The 21,250-nt window shown below is 39.9% G+C and overlaps 1 protein-coding gene across 1 annotated transcript in view; it reads right to left on the reverse strand.

The window, feature by feature from the left end:
* Positions 1–21,250, reverse strand: part of HIVEP3 (HIVEP zinc finger 3) — a 160,394-nt gene that overhangs the window by 6,619 nt on the left and 132,525 nt on the right. The window contains 5 exon segments of the mRNA XM_068269291.1: positions 484–681; positions 683–763; positions 765–1,285; positions 7,147–7,245; positions 9,566–9,741. Of these exon segments, the coding sequence (XP_068125392.1) occupies positions 484–681; positions 683–763; positions 765–1,285; positions 7,147–7,245; positions 9,566–9,741 (1,075 nt within the window).

A 21,250-nucleotide genomic window follows, 5' to 3' on the forward strand; every position in this document is an offset into this window, starting at 1 on the left:
TCCAAATAAAATATTGGCGCCATACATTGTGATAGGGACAAAATTTAAATGGTGTCTTAACCTAGACAAACGGGCAAATAAAATACATAGGTTTTAATTATAGTAGTCTGATGCATAAGGTGAAAAATCCCTGCGGGCTGAAATGGTTAATTTACCAGTGGGAATAACTGCAGTTCCAAAAGTATTTTTTTTAAACAAAGAAATAATTGAGAAAACATCATGAGGAAATAGATGGACTAGTCCAAAAGCTGACAGATCTGTACATTTGTATGCATTTTAAATTCTACAATTTTTCACTATAGTATCCCTTTAACTGAATTATACAGTCCGTAGCAGGAATAAATACAGGAACATTGAGTGATCAGCATGACATTTACATTACATTAGCTAATTTTCATTTATAGATTGAAAACATTCTCATAACTTAAGAATTAAGATAAATCCTTGGTCACAAGGTTATCTGCTGTTGGCAATAATTCTTACCTTTATTCCTGATGCCTCCAAAATATCAGAAGCCCTGTGAGGTAAAGCTGTAGATGAGAAGACCCCGTGCTGAGCTCTAAAATGGATCTGAGCATCCAACCTACTGAGGGGAGGCTCTTCCCTACCAGGAGATGGATAGTGTGGTGGTGTGGCTAGGCCACTTCTTAAAACTGGATATCTCAAACTCGTCATTTCTCGGGCTGGGAGAGAGATGCCTGGCAGGAGGTGAAGAACCACGTTCTGGTGACATGAATGATCTGGGAGAAAGATTACGATGGGGGAGAGAGGTGTTGAGGAGAAACACATCGCAGAGGTGAAACTTCCCTAGCTGATGTCAAGCGCTGGCAAGGAGACATTCCTTTTCGAGGGGAGGTACATTGTTTGGGGGAGAAACATTTTGCTGAGCTCTCCCTTTTCTGAAGACTGTGTCTTCCTGAAAGGCTAGCCCTACTACTGCCGACATCTTTACCAGGTGACCATCTTCGGTGAGGCAGCTCTCGGGAATGTTCAAAAATTGGCCGGGGCTGAAGATCTTTCTCAACAGGTTCAAAAGCCTGCAGTGGCTGAGGAGAAAATTGGCAAACTGAAGAGCATTCTGCTATCTCTATATTTTGCCTTGGTTCATTAGGTGAGAATTGGGAAGTTGGAATTGGTGAGGGTTCAGGATTCTTTTCTTCTTGACTATCATCATCATCCTCATCTTCCTCTTCATCAGAATCATCATCTTCCTCCGTGTCTTCCAAGTCAGAGAACTGGTGCTCTTCAACCACATCACTATCTTGCCATCGTTCCTCACTTGTCCCTAAAAGCAGATGACATCAGGTTTCAGTTTAAAATTAAAGGTACAAAAATGCAAATATTTAAAAATCAAGCAACTAAAAATATGTCCTTTGAAAGATATACAAGGTAGATAATGAAAATACAACAGGATATTCTGTAATTTTATACGGTTTTTCAGAAAAGACCATATATTTCTGGCCTTAATAAAGTGACAATGAAATGCACTAGTGTTTCTTGACATTATTATAGCATGTACCTTGTTAGAAGCAATTAATAGTAGTTAATAAAAAATTTTCATGCTTTTCTTGATGTTTTGATTTAACTATAAATACATATTTAACCCATTCGCGTTCCGTCGTTTTCACGTGAGAAATGTTCACCTCCCATTCATTAGCCTATACCTTTATCACTACTTATCACAATGAACTGATCTATATCTTGTTTTTTCCGCCACCAATTAGGCTTTCTTTGGGGGGTACATTTTGCTAAGAGCCACTTTACTGTAAATGCATTTTAACAGGAAGAATAAGAAAAAAATGGAAAAATTCATTATTTCTCAGTTTTCAGCCATTATAGTTTTAAAATAATACATGCCTCCATAATTCAAACTCACGTATTGTATTTGCCCATATGTCCCGGTTATTACACCGTTAAAATTATGTCCCTATCACAATGTATGGCGACAATATTTTATTTGGAAATAAAGGTGCATTTTTTCCATTTTGCATCTATCACTATTGACAAGTTTAAAATAAAAAAAATATAGAAATATTTCATCTTTACATTGATATTTAAAAAGTTTAGACCCTTAGGTAAATATTTACATGTTTTTTTTTAATTGTAATGGGTTTTTTTTTTATAGTAAACATTTTATTTGGGTAGTTTTGGGAGGGTGGGAGGTAAACAATAGATTTATAATGTAAATGTGTGTTAATTTTTTTAAATTTTTTTTTCTCAGGTGTAGTATTACTTTTTGGCCACAAGATGGCGGCCATGAGTTTGTTTACATGACGTCACTCTAAGCGTAGCTCGCGCTTAGAGTGACGCATCGGGAAGGAGACAGCCAGAAAAAGCACAGCTTCCGAGAGAAGCTGTTGATTTTTAAGCGGGGGAGAGGAATCAGTGATCGGGCACCATAGCCCGATACATTGATTCCTTGGCTACCGAATCCGCGGCCGGGAGTGCGCGTGCACGCGCATGATAGGCCGCGGGAGCGCGCATGGTTCCTGGACGTAGAAACTACGTCCAGGAACCAAAATAGGTTAAGTGTGTTTATAAATGTTATTTTTCATCTAAACGCTTACTATAAGGGGTTGACTTTGAGATGTTTAAGTATCCCATGGGGTTGACTTTGACAAATTCAAGTACTCCCTGACTTCAGTCAGAGCACCTGATCTGCATGCTTGTTGAGGGGCTGTGGCTAAATGTATTACAAACACAGGATTAGCAGGAGAGTCAGGCAACTGGTATTATTTTAAAAGGAAAAATCCATATCCTTCTCAGTTTAGGTTCCCTTTAAGTTAACACCTCTGTAGTTATTCTAACATGCAGTAGATAGGGAGGGGACAAGCACACACAGGCAAGTGTAACTCCACCCCTTCTGCTGCCTTCTTTGCCAGTACAGTTTTTTTACCTGCAGAGAACAGTTCAAAAGTTCACTGGCCTGCTCTGTAAAATCATTTAGGATGCTAAATAGTGTGTAAACTGCAAATATTTGAGAATGATGCAATGTTATAAAAACAAAACAAAACACTATATTACTGAAAATAAAAATATGAGAATATTTTCTTTGCTACTAATGTTCTAGTAATTATCCGTACTACACAACCAATTCATTATATGATAATTTTTTTTTCTTGCTTCAGTGTCTCTAAGTTTAGGATTTTGTTTTTAAATTAAGAATTGGAATTTTAACTTTTAGGAATCGATCCTTAATTTAAGGATTACATGAGGCAAATTGCTTAGTGAATACTAACCAGTAAAAAAAAAAAGCTCAGAATCATTATTAAAGACAGGAGATAAGCTTAGTGATTTGTGACCAATGTTTCTGTATGGAAACTGAATGAATAAGGAATCTGAAAATGTAAGTATGCAAAAGTTCACTGCGGTTCTTGGTACATGTAGGCAGCTTTAACTGCCAAGTGCCAACTTCACTATCCTTTTGGCAATCCTTGCTTTAATCTGGTAAGACAGAAATGAGGGATGAATCTTCTGGCACCTAATAGCAGACAATTTGTAATATACACTCACCTAAAGGATTATTAGGAACACCTGTTCAATTTCTCATTAATGCAATTACCTAATCAACCAATCACATGGCAGTTGCTTCAATGCATTTAGGGGTGTGGTCCTGGTCAAGACAATCTCCTGAACTCCAAACAATGTCAGAATGGGAAAGAAAGGGGATTTAAGCAATTTTGAGCGTGGCATAGTTGTTGGTGCAAGATTGGCCAGTCTGAGTATTTCACAATTTGCTCAGTTACTGGGATTTTCATGCACAACCATTTCTAGGGTTTACAAATAATAGTGTGAAAAGGGAAAAACATCCAGTATGCGGCAGTCCTGTGGGCGAAATGCCTTGTTGATGCTAGAGGTCAGAGGAGAATGGGCCCACTGATTCAAACTGATAGAAGAGCAACGTTGACTGAAATAACCACTCGTTACAACCGAGATATGCAGCAAAGCATTTGTAAAGCCACAACACGCACAACCTTGAGGCGGATGGGGCTACAACAGCAGAAAACCCCACCAGGTACCACTCATCTCCACTACAAATAGGAAAAAGAGGCTACAATTTGCACAAGCTCACCAAAATTGGACAGTTGAAGACTGGAATAATGTTGCATGGTCTGATGAGTCTCGATAGAGTCAGAATTGGGCGTAAACAGAATGACAACATGGATCCATCATGCCTTGTTACCACTGTGCAGGCTGGTGGTGGTGGTGTAATGGTGTGGGGGATGTTTTCTTGGCACACTTTAGGCCCCTTAGTGCCAATTGGGCATTGTTTAAATGCCACGGGCTACCTGAGCATTGTTTTTGACCATGTCCATCCCTTTATGACCACCATGTACTACTTCCAGCAGGATAATGCACCATGTCACAAAGCTCGAATCATTTGAAATTGGTTTCTTGAACATGACAATGAGTTCACTGTACTCAAATGGCCAACACAGTCAACAGATCTCAATATAATAGAGCATTTTTGGGATGTGATGGAACGGGAGCTTCATTCCCTAGATGTGCATCCCACAACCATCTCCATCAACTGCAAGATGCTGTCCTATCAATATGGGCCAACATTTCTAAAGAATGCTTTCAGCACTTTGTTGAATCAATGCCACGTAGAATTAAGGCAGTTCTGAAGGCGAAAGGGGGTCAAACACCGTATTAGTATGGTGTTCCTAATAGTCCTTTAGGTGAGTGTAGTCAAACCTGGTTCTCCAACTTAGGAAAGCCTCAGTAAATCATGTTGTAGATGCCCCAATTAAACCAGCATTCTTAACAGTGAACTCCACACTTTGAGAAACTTTCCTTTTTCTAATAAAGTTTCTTTTATAACATAAGAATATTTCAGCAATAGCAGCATAGCCATTAATGAGCAAATACAGTGATGCAGCCAAAACATATTTGCAGAGAAGGCCTGCAAGAGAGGAGACACACACACACATGTATGTATATCTCTTTTCAATTTAAGAACTGCAATGCATGTTTCTGACTGATTGTAACATTTCAAAATTCTGACCAATGTACCACACACAAGTTCAATTTTTCCCCAATTATGAAAATAAATGATTGAATATTCAGAAAAAATTGCTTGGATCTGTACATCAGGAAATTGTCAATCTACCCTGCACCATTCAATTTTCATATGAGTTGATCAGAGAAATCCAACACTCACAATCTTTTTATGGAATAAAAAAGGAAATTTGATCAGATTTCTCAAATGAATGAAACAAAGCTTTCATTTTTTCTTTGCGCAAAAGGTGGATCAGCGCAACACCAGGCCGCCTCCGAATGGCCTCCATCAGAGATGCGCTGAGCCCCCCCAGGAACTACAAACGCACCTTGAACCCATATGTATGGTGTATATGCAGAGCTTCTGTTTGGGTTCAAGGTGCGTTTGTAGTTCCTGGGGGGGCTCAGCGCATCTCTGATGGAGGCCATTCGGAGGCGGCCTGGTGGGAGGGACGAGTACTTAATAGGTTGCATGCAAGCTGTTAATGGAAACCAACATCCTCCTCTAGTGGTAGACAGGTCATGTGTATGCTCGGTGTGTATTCGACCCCACAAGTGGGGCTTGCACTCTTTTGCAGGTAGGCACTAGTCTGTTTTTAAGTAGCGCTGCTCATTTCCTTGCTATGTACTAATGTAATTCGTTTTTGGTCAGCTGCTCCCACTTAACAGCCATGCTTTTGGTGTATATGCAGAGCTTCTGTTTGGGTTCAAGGTGCGTTTGTAGTTCCTGGGGGGGCTCAGTGCATCTCTGATGGAGGCCATTCGGAGGCGGCCTGGTGTTGCGCTGATCCACCTTTTGCGCAATTTTCAATTTTATTTGATTAGCCGCACCCAGGCTATGCATATACATAGGTTAGGATTTAGTTAGTGTTAGGCCCCTCCCATGGAGGATTGACTTCTTCGCAGTGGGAGGGACGAGTACTTAATAGGTTGCATGCAAGCTGTTAATGGAAACCAACATCCTCCTCTAGTGGTAGACAGGTCATGTGTATGCTCGGTGTGTATTCGACCCCACAAGTGGGGCTTGCACTCTTTTGCAGGTAGGCACTAGTCTGTTTTTAAGTAGCGCTGCTCATTTCCTTGCTATGTTTCATTTTTTCTGTTCAACCGATCTTTTTTTATTGAATTGCTGTGAAATTGGCTCATTTTATTGTATGGTGTGTAGCCAGCTTAACCTTTTGAATAAAGGCATTTACAAAGAATCCGCTGTCCTAAAAAATCCTTTAAAGGCTTATACATTTGGTAGCAATAATGTATTTGATTCTTGCCAATGACCAGAGATGATTAATTGACTATTTATCCATTCTCACTGAGGAAAATACATGGAGAAACTTGTGATCAAATTAATCAAAAGAATGATTTGTAAGTCTCTCAATTGCTGGTTTAAACCCACACAGGAAGCAGCAGTGAGACATGATCATTTGATCAGGACTGTCAGGACACTGTCTTTAAGAAGGGTGTATGTTCTCCCAGTGTTTGCGTACACTCTGGATACCTCCCACAGCCAAAAAACATTTTGACAATAACTGGCTTCCCAAGATTGCCTTTAGACTATGGTAGGGTCATTGGACTATGACTATGGTAGGGATTAGATTGCGAGTTCCTATGAGGAGTGAAATGACTACTGGTATGTTCTCTGAAAAGTACTGCAGTCAGTTCCTTATAAATGCATAATTAATATCAATAATTCAGAGACATTTAACTGGCTCTCAGGGAAAATGTATATAGACTAAATTGATCTTCTATACAAACTAGATTGTAGAGCGTTTAAATTTTTGTTCATGGATACATGGCTTTTTTGTATCAATCTTAAAATATATAGGTAAATTATTATATGTATGCTTGAAAAAACTGTATAAAAACATTAGATTTTAAACTACCAGTACTTCATAAGTGGGAAAGACAAACGTGAATAAACCAGTGTACTAACTACATAAAAACTACAGCATTGAGACTATATGCAGGAAAGAAAATAAATGATACAGTATGTAACAAGTTTAAGACCTGCAGAAATCTGCTATAAAGGTATCTGATTATAAAGTTGGGTAGGAGAAACAGCACAAATGGATACTTATCCTGAAAAGAGAAGGGAGTGAAGTATGCAAACATTAATATAAATGCAGAACAACAAACTATCTCCAGTACCTTCTTCTGCATCCAACTCCGACAGGGATGGTGGCACTAATCCTAGCTCCTGGCATTTCTTGCTGTGTGCTTTGGATTTCATGTGTTTAGTCAAATTCCCTGCAAATAAAAACAGTTATCAATAGGACAAACTGCTAATTGTTGTAAAGCTATATTGTTCATATGAGCGGCTGACACACTGACAATAAAAGACAGCCCATCTTTTTGCTCATAAACGGAGCACCAGGACCAGACACAATCTTATTCCTACCTTGACTAATTTTAAACGACACCTGAAGTGTGAGGGAAATGGAGGCCGACATATTTGTTTCTTTTTACACAATGCACAAGCATGCAGATCTGGTGTTTCTGACTGGATTAGCCCCATGCTTGTTTCAGGTGTGTGATTCAAACACTACGGCAGGAATAGGCCAGAGTGAAAAGGTGAGTTTTGAGGGCCTTCCACAGAAATCACCTGCCAGCAGTAAATATGTACAGTGGAGGAAATAATTATTTGACCCCTCACTGATTTTGTAAGTTTGTCCAATGACAAAGAAATGAAAAGTCTCAGAACAGTATCATTTCAATGGTAGGTTTATTTTAACAGTGGCAGATAGGACATCAAAAGGAAAATCGAAAAAATAACCTTAAATAAAAGATAGCAACTGATTTGCATTTCATTGAGTGAAATAAGTTTTTGAACCCTCTAACAATAAAAGACTTAATACTTAGTGGAAAAACCCTTGTTTGCAAGCACAGAGGTCAAACGTTTCTTGTAATTGATGACCAAGTTTGCACACATTTTAGGATGAATGTTGGTCCACTCCTCTTTGCAGATCATCTCTAAATCCCTAAGGTTTCGAGGCTGTCTCTGTGCAACTCTGAGCTTGAGCTCCCTCCATAGGTTTTCTATTGGATTAAGGTCCGGAGACTGACTAGGCCACTCCATGACCTTAATGTGCTTCTTCTTGAGCCACTCCTTTGTTGCCTTTGCTGTATGTTTTGGGTCATTGTCATGCTGGAACACCCATCCATGACCCATTCTCAGTTTCCTGGCAGAGGGAAGGAGGTTGTCGTTCAGGATTTCACGATACATGGCTCCGTCCATTTTCCCGTTAATGCGATTAAGTTGTCCTGTGCCCTTAGCAGAAAAACACCCCCAAAGCAAAATGTTTCCATCCCCATGCTTGACGGTGGGGACGGTGTTTTGGGGGTCATAGACAGCATTTTTCTTCCTCCAAACACAGCGAGTTGAGTTAATGCCAAAGAGCTCTATTTTGGTCTCATCAGACCACAGCACCTTCTCCCAGTCACTCACAGAATCATTCAGGTGTTCATTGGCAAACTTCAGACGGGCCTGCACATGTGACTTCTTGAGCAAGGGGACCTTGCGAGCCCTGCAGGATTTTAATCCATTGCGGTGTAATGTGTTTTCAATGGTTTTCTTGGTGACTGTGGTCCCTGCTAATTTGAGGTCATTCACTAACTCCTCCCGTGTAGTTCTAGGATGCTTTTTCACCTTTCTCAGAACCATTGACACCCCACGAGGTGAGATCTTGCGTGGAGCCCCAGACTGAGGTCGATTGATGGTCATTTTGTGCTCCTTCCATTATTGAACAATCGCACCAACAGTTGTCACTTTCTCTCCCAGCTTCTTGCTAATGGTTTTGTAGCCCATTCCAGCCTTGTGCAGGTGTACAATTTTGTCTCTGACATCCTTGGACAGCTCTTTGGTCTTTCCCATGTTGGAGAGTTTGGAGTCTGCTTGATTGATTGATTCTGTGGACAGGTGTCTTTTATACAGGTGACTAGTTAAGACAGATGTCCTTAATGAGGGTGACTAATTGAGTAGAAGTGTCTAACCACTCTGTGGGAGCCAGAACTCTAAATGGTTGGTAGGGGTTCAAAAACTTATTTCACTCAATGAAATGCAAATCAGTTGCTATCTTTCATTTAAGGTTATTTTTTCGATTTTCCTTTTGATGTACTATCTGCCACTGTTAAAATAAACCTACCATTGAAATGATACTGTTCTGAGACTTTTCATTTCTTTGTCATTGGATAAACTTACAAAATCAGTGAGGGGTCAAATAATTATTTCCTCCACTATATATATATATATATATATATATATATATATATATATATATATACATATATACATGTACATATATAAACATATACATATATATATATATATATATATATACATATACATATATACATATATACTGTATACATATATATACATATACATATATATATATATATATATATATATATATGATACTTTTCAGAATGTAAATCAGGGAGAGGAAAGATTTTACAATGGGCAAACACTGACAATCATTTATACAGAATTATTGTAAAAATTAAGCATTTTTTCATTACATTCATTTCGCTGCAGTTTCTTTTTAACCCTATGAAGAAAAAAAATCACCTTTCGTTTTGAAGGCAAAATTGCAGTGTTTGCACATGTATGGTCGGTGATCTGTATGTGTGCGGATATGTTTCTTCAGCATACTTGGCTTCTTACAGCGAATACCACACTCTTCACACACATACTTTCCTCTGCCACGGCCTCGAACATAAACATACTCTTCATTTGATTTGTACCTGTAGAAATAAGGATCATAGTTATTTGAAGGACCTCATACCTAGATATGTCAGTTCTATTAGCAAGTCACAAGGTGTTGTGGACATCCAGTGTTACGGTCAAGTCTGCCAAAACTGCTTTTCTGCTGAGCTGTTGTGTCACTCAGCCCTGTTCAGTCTTCCATAAATTCCTAATGAAAATCTGGCAAAGGGTTTCCAGCAACCACAGCTGTCCCCTGGCCCCTTCTGGATTCTCCACAGGAAGATAAAAAAAACTGCTGAGCGGAGCTGAGCAACACTGCTTATCAACACAAAGCTAATACAACTCATTCTGAATGAGCATACACAATAATACAAAAATGTATGAATATCAAACATTACACTGTATAATTCTGTATTCAGAGAGAAAAGTAGCAGATGCAATAATCGTATGACAGCAGGCAATAGACTGGCACCACGTTAGAGGATGTAAGGCAGAGACAGGTAAGAACTGAACACAGACTGAGACAAGACATGTGAATTATGCGGAACACAGGTAGAGCAAGGTAGAGAGACCATTATCATTTTGTAAGGTAAAGAAGCCTTAAACTATCGTATGCTTGAAATAGTATAGGACTGAAAGATGACATACGTTAAGAAAGACAAAAAAAGTGAAATGGGGAGAGTGTGACAGAGCAGGGGTATGGAATGACACACAAATGATAGATTGCGGCAGGTATAGCTGATAAGATATTAGAACAGAGAGAATAAAGAAGCATGTCTAAAATTACAGAAGTCTGACAGTATACAAAGAGGGAATAAGTGTAAAATAAAGAATAGAGAGGAAGAATGGATTAGGCATAGTCATGGGTTACTCAACACATGGATGTCCAATGGAGTACACTGAAAAAAGATGCAGGGGAATTTGGGCACTGGGTAATGGTGATAGTAGCATATTGTTAATGTTACTGATATTTTACTATCGCCTTCCCTTTCTACCACACTAAAGACTTGATTCACTAAACCGTGATAACTCAAATATCACACCTTATCAAAGTTAACACGCCTTATCAGAGTAGCATAGCAAGTGCTACAAACCCGCAGGGGTTTAGGGCAGGATGTGTGCCATTGCCAATTAGCAGGCATAAGTTTGTAGCGCTCTCTAAGCTACTCTGATAAGGAGTGTTAACTTTGATAAGGTGTAATATTTGAGTTATCACGGTTTAGTTAATCAAGCCCTAACTGTGCGCTACCTATGCCTAACACTAAATTCCCCCTTACCCATATCACTAAGCTAAGCATAGCATTGCATTTGCGATTATATTGTCCAATGCAACACAACGTGTCCCAGTAAAAGTAGCCTAAAATTTAACGTGACTCGTGCCAGGGCTCAACGTGATCCTTCTAGGTTATTATGAAGTACATATGACTGGGGTGGGGATGAAGGGAATTTCTTTTTCCATAGGACCTTCCTTATCAGCATAAGCTATATCACTTACCCTAAGCTGCAGCGAACGTGGGGTTTGGCAACATCCACAGCCAAACCCCAGACGCCCACTTGCCATACTATAGCCAGTCACCCATTAAGGCAAAACCACCGCCCGTACACTACACTAGCTGAACTCTGCCCTCAGTCACATTTCCCGGAAATATTATAATATATATATATATATATATATATATATATATATATATATATATATATACATACATACATACATACATACACTGGACATCTCTGCACTACCTCAACTCCGGCGTCATACTCCCAAATCACCATGTTGGCACTGGCATGGTTGCTAATTATATTGTGGGCTATGGAGTTCCCCAAATTACCAGGCGCGTTATTCCCCACTATGATTGGATAGTGTTATCTAGAAACAGAAGGAGAACATAGATACAGTATAGATACATTTGGGAGAGAAAAGCAGGAACATTTACAAGATTCCTCAGTACCAAATGAAGGTAAATTCACAAAGACTAACAATCTGTGACACCAATTTGAAGATAATCAATAGTTTGAATTAATCTTTACACTCTCCAAAAACCTTTAGTTACTGCCATGCAAATAACCTTTCACCTGCTGGACTCTCTACGTGAGAAGGTCAGGCTCCAGTTCCATTTCTTGTGGTACAGGTGAAAAGCATAAAGCAACAGTTTGCTTTGTTGTTGTAGAAAACAACTCCACTTTTCTGCTGCACCCTTTCATGATAGCTGTTGAAGAGCCAAAGAAAGCAAAAGTTTTCCTTGCTATCAAAAGCACCAGCAGTTTTCTGCTACAAGCAATGAAAAAGTAATAGCGCAGAACCAAGCAGGAGACAAAAATGGCTTATGGCAACTCGGTCACATGTATAAAATGGCACGGCTCCACAAACTTAGCAGTTCTGTCCTCCTTTGCAGTGGAACTGCACAATTACAAACGTACAACTGCTTTCAAGTGGCTGATCAGCTGATGGTCAATGGGGACGGTATTCTTTTCTAACAAAAATACAGATACCGGTATAATCATGTAAAATATGTGAAGGAATTTATTTTACAGGATAATAAAAAATGGCCCCAGGAAGAGATCTGTTTATTTACCATTTAGAACAGTGAAAAATACACATCTAATGTATTTATCAGGGCTGTGGAGTCAGAATCGGGGCAATTTTGGGCACCCGGAGTCGGAGTCGTTGATTTCATAAACTGAGGAGTCGGATGATTTTTGTACAAAATCCACAGTCCTGTTAAAGGGGAACTGAAGAGAGAGGTATATGGAGGCTGTCATGGTTATTTCCTTTGAGACAATACCAGTTGCCTGGCAGCCCTGCTGATCCTCTGCCTCTAATACTATTAGCCATAGCCCCTGAACAAGCATGCAGCAGATCAGGTGTTTCCGTGGTTCAGACTTATAAGTCTGATCTGACAAGACTAGCTGCATGCTTGTTTCTGGTTTTAATCAGATACTACTGCAGAGAAATAGACCAGCAGGGCTGCCAGGCAACTGGTATTGATTAAAAGGAAATAAACATGACAGCCTCCATTTCCTCTCTCTTCAGTTCCCCTTTAAGTATTAGACTATGGAGTCGGGGCCATTTTGGGTACCCGGAGTCGGAGTCGTGGTTTCATAAACTGAGGAGTCAGAGTTGGAGTCGGAAGATTTTTGTACCGACTCCACAGCCCTGGACTATTTATCACTGGAAAATTCTTTAACAATATAGCAGATATGCTGCAAAGGAAAGTCCTGAGGAAAAAGATTCCCCTTCTTTCCCACCCCAGTCATATAGACTTTATAGTAACCTAGAAGGATCCTGTTGAGCCCTGACACGAGTTGCACTAACTTTTAGGCTACTTTCACAGTGACACGTTGTGTTGCATTGGACAATGTAATTGCAAAACACATGGGATGTGATTACGGTATATATTAACTAGTTGGTGCAAAATAGACATTTTAAAGAGACTCTGTAACAAATTTTCAGCCATATTTCTTCTATCCTACACCTGTTCTAATGTGGTCTGTCTTACTGCAGCCTTTCCTAGTTGCACAGTGGCTGTATTATCTCTGTTATATAATCTAATCTTCTTTCCTTTGTCAGCTTTGTCGGCTCAGGCAGGAATGTGCTGCTCTGCTATGATAAGCAGAAGTTATATACACCCTCTCCACGCCCCCTCCAGGCTCTGTATGAGTCACAGACTGAGCTTCTCTCAGCCTATCACATGCTGGTTAGCAGCCATGTTTTTTGTTTGTAAACACTGCCTAAAACTGGCAATTACAAGCCAGGATTGCAGCAGGGAGCGGCAGAAACAGCACAGAGGGGCCCAGGAGAACATAATGAATAGAATGGTATGCTTTTTATTGTAAGAATTTTAGAGTACAGATTCTCTTTAAAGCATCCTGTTTTTGCACTTTTCAGTGCAAAACGAATGTTTTAAAATGATCGTTTCGCAATACACCTTCAGATGCAGCAGGGAAACGTGCTCGTTCGCATAAATGCATGCACACATGTGTACGCACACATTACGCCACCAATGGGCTGGGGTTATCTGGTTAATGTTATGTTCACATCAGTGCGTTAGTAGTGCGTTGCATCAGCAACACAACCAACACAATGCCCCAGTGTGAAACTAGCCTTACAAACAGACTGCTAACATTGCAGGTATAGCTTGTGCTGTGAAACAGGTTAGGGATGTTCTGGTGACACCTGCCAAATATAATGGCAACAAACAACAAGCTAAAGGTGCCCACTAATAATACAATCCTGATTGTACAATCTTACCAAACCTTTAAAGACCGAACACACTCTGAACACATATTTTAGGTAGTCCCTTATATAACATAGTAGTGGTAAGATTGAATCATTAGTTGGCACCTTTAGCTTGTTGTTCAAAGATCAGAATTTCTAATGTCAGGCATCAAAACCCTTGCTTGCAGTAGGGCATTAAAATAACACCACTCTCACCACTCCTGCAAACCGTTTCTTAATGTTTTCCATTCACTTCTATTGACCTACACGATTTTTGTTTTTTATATGCCTTGAATTTTGTCATTACTGTGTGTACACAAGCCCTTACTAAGTTGCCATGTAATAGTTTATGGAGGTAAACCAGATGAAATAAGTGAAACGTGAAAGCTCCAAAATATACCAGGAGCCAACTACATTCTCCAACACCCCGTCCTCTGAAACCATCACTGCCACCGTATTTTTAAATCACGTCTTTACAGTACTGCATTTAAATACGTTTTTAAAGGGGCAGTATTGCAAAAATAGTCCTTTTTACTTCATTACATATAAGTTATGTACAAGTGGAGTAATACTTTAAACACGTTTAGTGGCTGAACAAATGTAATTAGTACACTGGCATTACCTATTTGAAGCAAGGGAGCCACGTCAGAAGAAACATTTACTGACGCCGATTTAGACAATACCATTATGCTGTAGGAGGCAGCTAAATCAGCTGTTTGGGGTGGCATTATATTTCCCCCTTGAGACGTTAGAAATAGGATCCTCCACCTTGTAACTGCACTCTCGTGCAGTTCCCCCAGCTCATGTGAGCCGCGTGACGTCACCGCACTTCACAGATCCTAATGCTGCCTGCCGAGGCCCCTTCACCGCTGCTGGCAAGGACACGGACACCTATTGCTGTCCGTTGCTGTGGTTACCAGCTTTCAGCTCTGCGCAGCATTGTGGCAGCACCACGGAGCAGCCAGGAGTTGTAGCTGTGTTCTGCTAGCATCTAACATTACGATTAAAGTTGTTGTTTTATTCACGAGGCAAGCATTCTTAGAAGGAAAGAGTTACATTTTTACTGCTTTCCTTCTAAGAATGCTTGCCTCGTGAATAAAACAACAACTTTAATCGTAATGTTAGATGCTAGCAGGACACAGCTACAACTCCTGGCTGCTCCGTGCTGCTGCCACAATGCTGCGCAGAGCTGAAAGCTGGTAACCACAGCAACGGACAGCAATAGGTGTCCGTGTCCTTGCCAGCAGCGGTGAAGGGGCCTCGGCAGGCAGCATTAGGATCTGTGAAGTGCGGTGACGTCACGCGGCTCACATGAGCTGGGGGAACTGCACGAGAGTGCAGTTACAAGGTGGAGGATCCTATTTCTAACGTCTCAAGGGGGAAATATAATGCCACCCCAGACAGCTGATTTAGCTGCCTCCTACAGCATAATGGTATTGTCTAAATCGGCATCAGTAAATGTTTCTTCTGACGTGGCTCCATTGCTTCAAATAGGTAATGCCAGTGTACTAATTACATTTGTTCAGCCACTAAACGTGTTTAAAGTATTACTCCACTTGTACATAACTTATATGTAATGAAGTAAAAGGACTATTTTCAATACTGCCCCTTTAAATACCACCAGTTAACATAATCATTCTAGGAGTCAACAAGAAAATTTGGGAAAACACTTTTTTTTTTTAATCAAAAAGTGGCAGTGAAGGTTTTTCTGCAAAATACACATATCCCACAACCCACAATTATCAGTATAATCATCAGAACAGCGAAGATATGCAGGAAGGGTTAGGAGGGGGAAAGGAAGTTAGGGTACCTGGGAAGTAGGATAGCAGAAAAGCAGGTCTAGGAAAGTGGTCAAGATGGCAGCAGATGACATCTGGGGGAAGAGGTCAAGGGATCATGGTTGAGCCCTGAAGAAAAGGTCAGAAAATTGTGAATCAGTTCTGGGGAATACTTGGAACAAAGTGATAATTAGTCATACGACTAACCACAGGAATACATTAACAAAGCTCATTTTAGGGATGTGTGTGTGTGTGTGTGTGTGTGTGTGTGTGTGTGTGTGTGTGTGTGTGTGTGTATGTATATATATATATATATATATATATATATATATATATATATATATATATATATATATATATATATACACATATATATATATATATATATATATATATATATATATATATATATATATATATATATATATTGTTTCAAATGATGAGAAAATTATGTACAGCTTTTACAATCCACATGATTAAATTATCGTTGATTCTGATTACAGTGATGTTTATCATCTGTCATAAGTGTATGGGAGAAACACCATTAAAATCCTGTGCTCTATGACAGAAATAAAATGTGGCATCCACAGGAGGAGATGTAAACACAGGAATGGGTGCATGTCTTCACATTGCCAGCCTTGTTAATATGAAACAATCACCTTGAGGACAGAGAGCAGACGCTCTCTAGTGAGTGAGTGTGTATGTGTGTGGGGGAGGGGTAGTGATGAGATCATTGCTAAGGGATCCAGTCTGAGTTAATATTTGTCTGCGGTTGTATGATGTAAGATTTGAGAATGCAGCCTCCTCTACCTCTCCCTGGAACAGAAGAGGAGGGAGTAAAGCAGGAAAGAAAAAAAAAACACAAGAAAATAAGATACATAATAGCAGCAGAAGGAAAGAGGAAGAGAGAGGGTAAGATTATGAACAAAGCGATAAAGAATGAATTATGCCTTTACATGAATAAATTCTCTTAAAGCAGAAACATTTCATAATGTTAAAAAAAAGTGACAGCAACATGACAAGGTTAATCATTTAACATTTTCATGGCTAGACCAGCATCCCTGTATCATACTCAGCTGAAGAACACAAGGCAAGGAGCGCCCAATTCACTAAAGAGAGACATTATCCACTTTACCTGCTTGCACTTCCTTAACCCAATTAGGATAATCAAAGTTTCTATTTCTTTTTTTAATTCACTTGAAGCTGATGGGCTATTCCCAGTGGAAGCAGGCAAAGAAACAATGCTTCTCTTTAAAAATGAAATTCTATCTTTGTGTAAAAAAAATAAATGCTGTGACATGTATCAGTGATACAAAAGTCCTCTTATGTTAATACAAATTATCTTACCATTTAGGTTTGCAGTCAGCTGTGCAAGCAGCAATTTTGAAACACCCGCCACCTACAGCATGAAATTACTACATTTTGGTGCTCTTTAAAAAGTACTTGGGAAGCTTTGCAACTCAGCAGTAGTAGTCATAAGCACTAATTAGAGAAACAGAGACACCAATACTAAGGCTGGAAGCACATGTTTGAGAAAACGCACGGCTTCAGTGACACACAGCATGTTAATTTTTGTGCGTTTTCTAAATAAACACATTGCAATCCAAAATATCTTGGACAATTGTGCTATGTACTAAGTGTTTTTTTGCATCAAGAGTGGAAGATCACTTAAATGAAATTGGGCCCAAAGTGTGCAAAATCATATCAACCACAGACACATTAGAAAAATGTTCAGAGCATTCACAATATCATCTGAATTAAATCATAACTTGAGGACGCAGTGTGTTCTTCCATTATAGCCCAACCAAACACTGGCAGCAGGCTCTCTCCTATGCCACTGACCCCCCCCCCCCCCAACCTCCCCCCCCCCCCACAAAAAAAACTTTTATCATTAAAGCGGGTGTGCAACCTAAGGCAAGTGACTAGGGTGGAGGCCTGCTGTGTAAAATCTGACTCCCACACTGGCATAAAAAAACCTCTTGTTACAGTAAAGACCATCCTTTAAAATGCCAGACTTGTTTTACTGGTAAATAGGGTGGCTAATGCTGGGAATACACGGTTCGTTTTTGCCTTCGTTTAAACCTTCGATTCGTTCGGTAAACGAATCGAGTGTTGAAAACGTATGTGAAAATAGTCATAATCTCATTATAGTTTCGATTAATAGACCCCAAAAACGAACGACTAGTGATCGAACATGTTTGATATTATCTCTCTTTATCCATCTAATCGAGCCATTGGTAGGCTTGATGGCTGTTCAGATCGATTATATATTCGTTTATGCTAGTCCGTCCCTGTAAAAAGGGATTTTCGTTTCGTTTCTTTGCAGCCTTCGATCATTGGAAAAACGAAACCATCAGAATCGAAAAAAAAAACGAAACCGTGGGTGGTGATATTAACCGTATGACCGATTATTTCGGGATCGAAAAGGACAAAAGGCACAATCGAAACGAAGGTTTAAACGAAGGCAAAAATGAACCGTGTATTCCCAGCATAACAGGCTTTTGTTACATAGTTATAAAGGTTGACAAAAGACATACGTCCATCAAGTTCAACCAGAAAATAAAGTACAACACTAGCCTGCACCCTCACATATTCCTATTGAGACGAAGGAGAAAAACCCTGGTCCAATTATCCCCAAAAGGGAAAAAAATCCTTCTGGCTCATGATGGCAATCCGATAAAATCCCTGGATGGGTTTTAAATAAACATACCATAAAAGTAGAAAATTAGACATGCATGACATTCTTTAAAGTAGATCAGAGACAAACTTTTGCTGCATTCGTTTTTCTGCCCCTTACATATTTTATTTATTATTTTAGTTTATTGGGCATTCTTCCCCCAAATGTTTTTTTAAATTGTATTACCCAATTCATGTAAATGAATATATCCACGCCCCCAGCGCCTAGGCATTCTGCGTCCCATGCTGCAAGTGCTCATGGGAGCTCAGCCTGGGGCGGAGGAGGCTTTTGCTGAAGCATGCACGAGATTTCATAGGCAAGGGGGCAGAGATGGGAGGAGAGAGAAAAGGAGTTTTCACAGGCTGAGGGGTGGAGATCGGAGCAGCTTGGCTGTGTAAATATGGCTGCTCTCATTTAATCACAGGAAGAAATAATCATATACTGTTGAAGCTGTTTGCAGCTAGATTTGCTGTGTAAACTATCTAAACTGTAAATATGATAGATAAGTTATTTGCTTTAGTTAGCTTTTCATCTAAGATCTGCTTTAAAACAGAACTTCAGGCAAAAACTAAAATCCTTCAGCAGACAGTTCTTCTGTATATAAAGTAAAGTTTGCACATGCTAGAGATTCTAATCCAGCAGGAAAAAAATGACACCGTTTTTCTGGTGTTTCCTGCCTAGTCTGAAAGGACACCTGAACTGAGAGGGAAATGGAGGAGAACATATTTATTCACGTTTAAATGATACCAGTTTTGCTGAGCCTCTGCCTTCAATGCTTTTAGCCATATACGCTGAACAATCATGCAGATCAGAGGTTTCTGACTGAAGTTTGACTAGATTTGCAGCATGCTTGTTTCGGGTGTGCGATCCACATACTACATCATCTAAATAGCTTAGCAGGAAGCCAGGAAACTGGTATTGTTTAAAAGGAAATACACATGGCTTCCTCCATATCCCTCTCCCTTCAGGTGTCTTTGAAGCCAGTTCCTCACGATGCAAGCTCACATTTCTAATCACTGAAGAAGCTGTGAGAAATGTGAAAATGTAAATGAAAAAATAAATCTTTGCCCTAAGGCTAAAATCAACTCCTAATTCACACCACCCTATAGGGTGAAACTAAACTCCGTTATAGATGGCTGGAAAGTGAGCTGGGAGCATCAGTCACTTGCTTCAGAGAAGATAGGAAACACAGGGAAAATCTCTCTAACTACTTTGTGGCTGGATTATATATTTGTGCAAACAAAAATAAAAGCTTTCCCGGAGTAGGGCTTTCTATAATAGACACTTATACATTTATTTAGAGTCAGCTGGTCAATGGATTTAGCCTAATCACTTGGTCCAAGCCGTGATGTGGTTATGTTAAAATAAGCAGACTACTGGCTGAAAGATTCAGATGGGAGTTATCTCTGGACAAAAAACAACTAAAATCCTTCATCAGAAATAATTTCTGTAAATCATAGGGAAAATTAATGTGCTGGAGTTAGTGACATACAGCGGCAGGGCAAACTTTGAAGAAAACCTCTTGGAGACTGCAAAGGACTTGAGACTGGGGCGGAGGTTCACCTTCCAGCAGGACAATGACCCTAAACATAAAGCCAGGGCAACAATGGAATGGTTTAAATAAAAACATATCTATGTGTTAGAATCACCCAGTCAAAGTCCAGATCTAATTCCAATCGAGAATCTGTGGCAAGATCTGAAAACTGCTGTTCACAAACGCTGTCCATCTAATCTGACTGAGCTGGAGTTGTTTTGCAAAGAAGAATGGGCAAGGATTTCAGTCTCTAGATGTGCAAAGCTGGTAGAGACATACCCTAAAAGACTGGCAGCTGCCTGTAATTGCAGCAAAAGGTGGTTCTACAAAGTATTGAGGGGGCTGAATAATTACACACACCCCACTTTGCAGTTATTTATTTGTAAAAAATGTTTGGAATGATGTATGATTTTCGATCCACTTCTCACATGTACACCACTTTGTATTGGTCTTTCACAAATTGATTCATGTTTGTGGCAGTAATATGACAAAATGTGGAAAACTTCAAGGGGGCCGAATACTTTTGCAACCCACTGTAGTTAAAGGTTTGTACACACTTGCAAGTAAAGCCACTGAAAATGATTGCTAGACAGGAAGCTGCTGGCCAAAAGTTACAGCCATGGGTTATCTCTGGAGGAAAGCTAAAATCCTTCAGCAGACAGAATTCCTGAATATAGTGTAGACAACTGATGAGCTGGAATTTGTAATCCTGCAGTGAGAGCGAAGTAGAAAAATTAAGGGGCAAAAGGAGGTCAATGTGTTACCAGAAAATACAAATTTATTGGGTGAAATGACATAAAAAAACCTAATGTAGCATCTCTTAAACAGCAGAGGGTGAACACCCTCCCACAGACATTAACAAAAACCTGTAATAAAAAAAAAGCAAAAAGTTGGATACTTACCTCAGTAAAGGGAAGCCTCTGGATCCTGGCACCTGCACAGCAGCACGGAGCCCACACAGCTGTATGCAGTCTTTAATAACAACAAGCCCTTGTAAGAGGTTCCAGGAGTCCCAGCGAGACGAAAGGGATGGGAGAAGCCTCTGGATTATCCACAGCCTTCCCTCTACTGAGGTAAGTACCCATTTGGAAGATTTTTCTCACCTGCAAATCCACTTTAAAACAGAGGCAAAGGGCGACTTACAAGAAATGGCTGGACCGTGGGCTATAAAGCGAAAAGTGCAGGTCAGCGCTAGGAGACTACAGAGTAGTAATTTTATACTCATTCAAGCATGGAGACAGATGTCCATATCCATTGTGAGGCTTGCTATGTCTGATTGCTCACAGTGCCAGGGATGAAGCAGTGCAAGATCCTCAGTAAAGGCACATAGCTGGGCACC

The sequence above is a fragment of the Hyperolius riggenbachi genome, chromosome 2 (assembly GCF_040937935.1).
Source record: "Hyperolius riggenbachi isolate aHypRig1 chromosome 2, aHypRig1.pri, whole genome shotgun sequence".
Classification (NCBI taxonomy): domain Eukaryota; kingdom Metazoa; phylum Chordata; class Amphibia; order Anura; family Hyperoliidae; genus Hyperolius; species Hyperolius riggenbachi.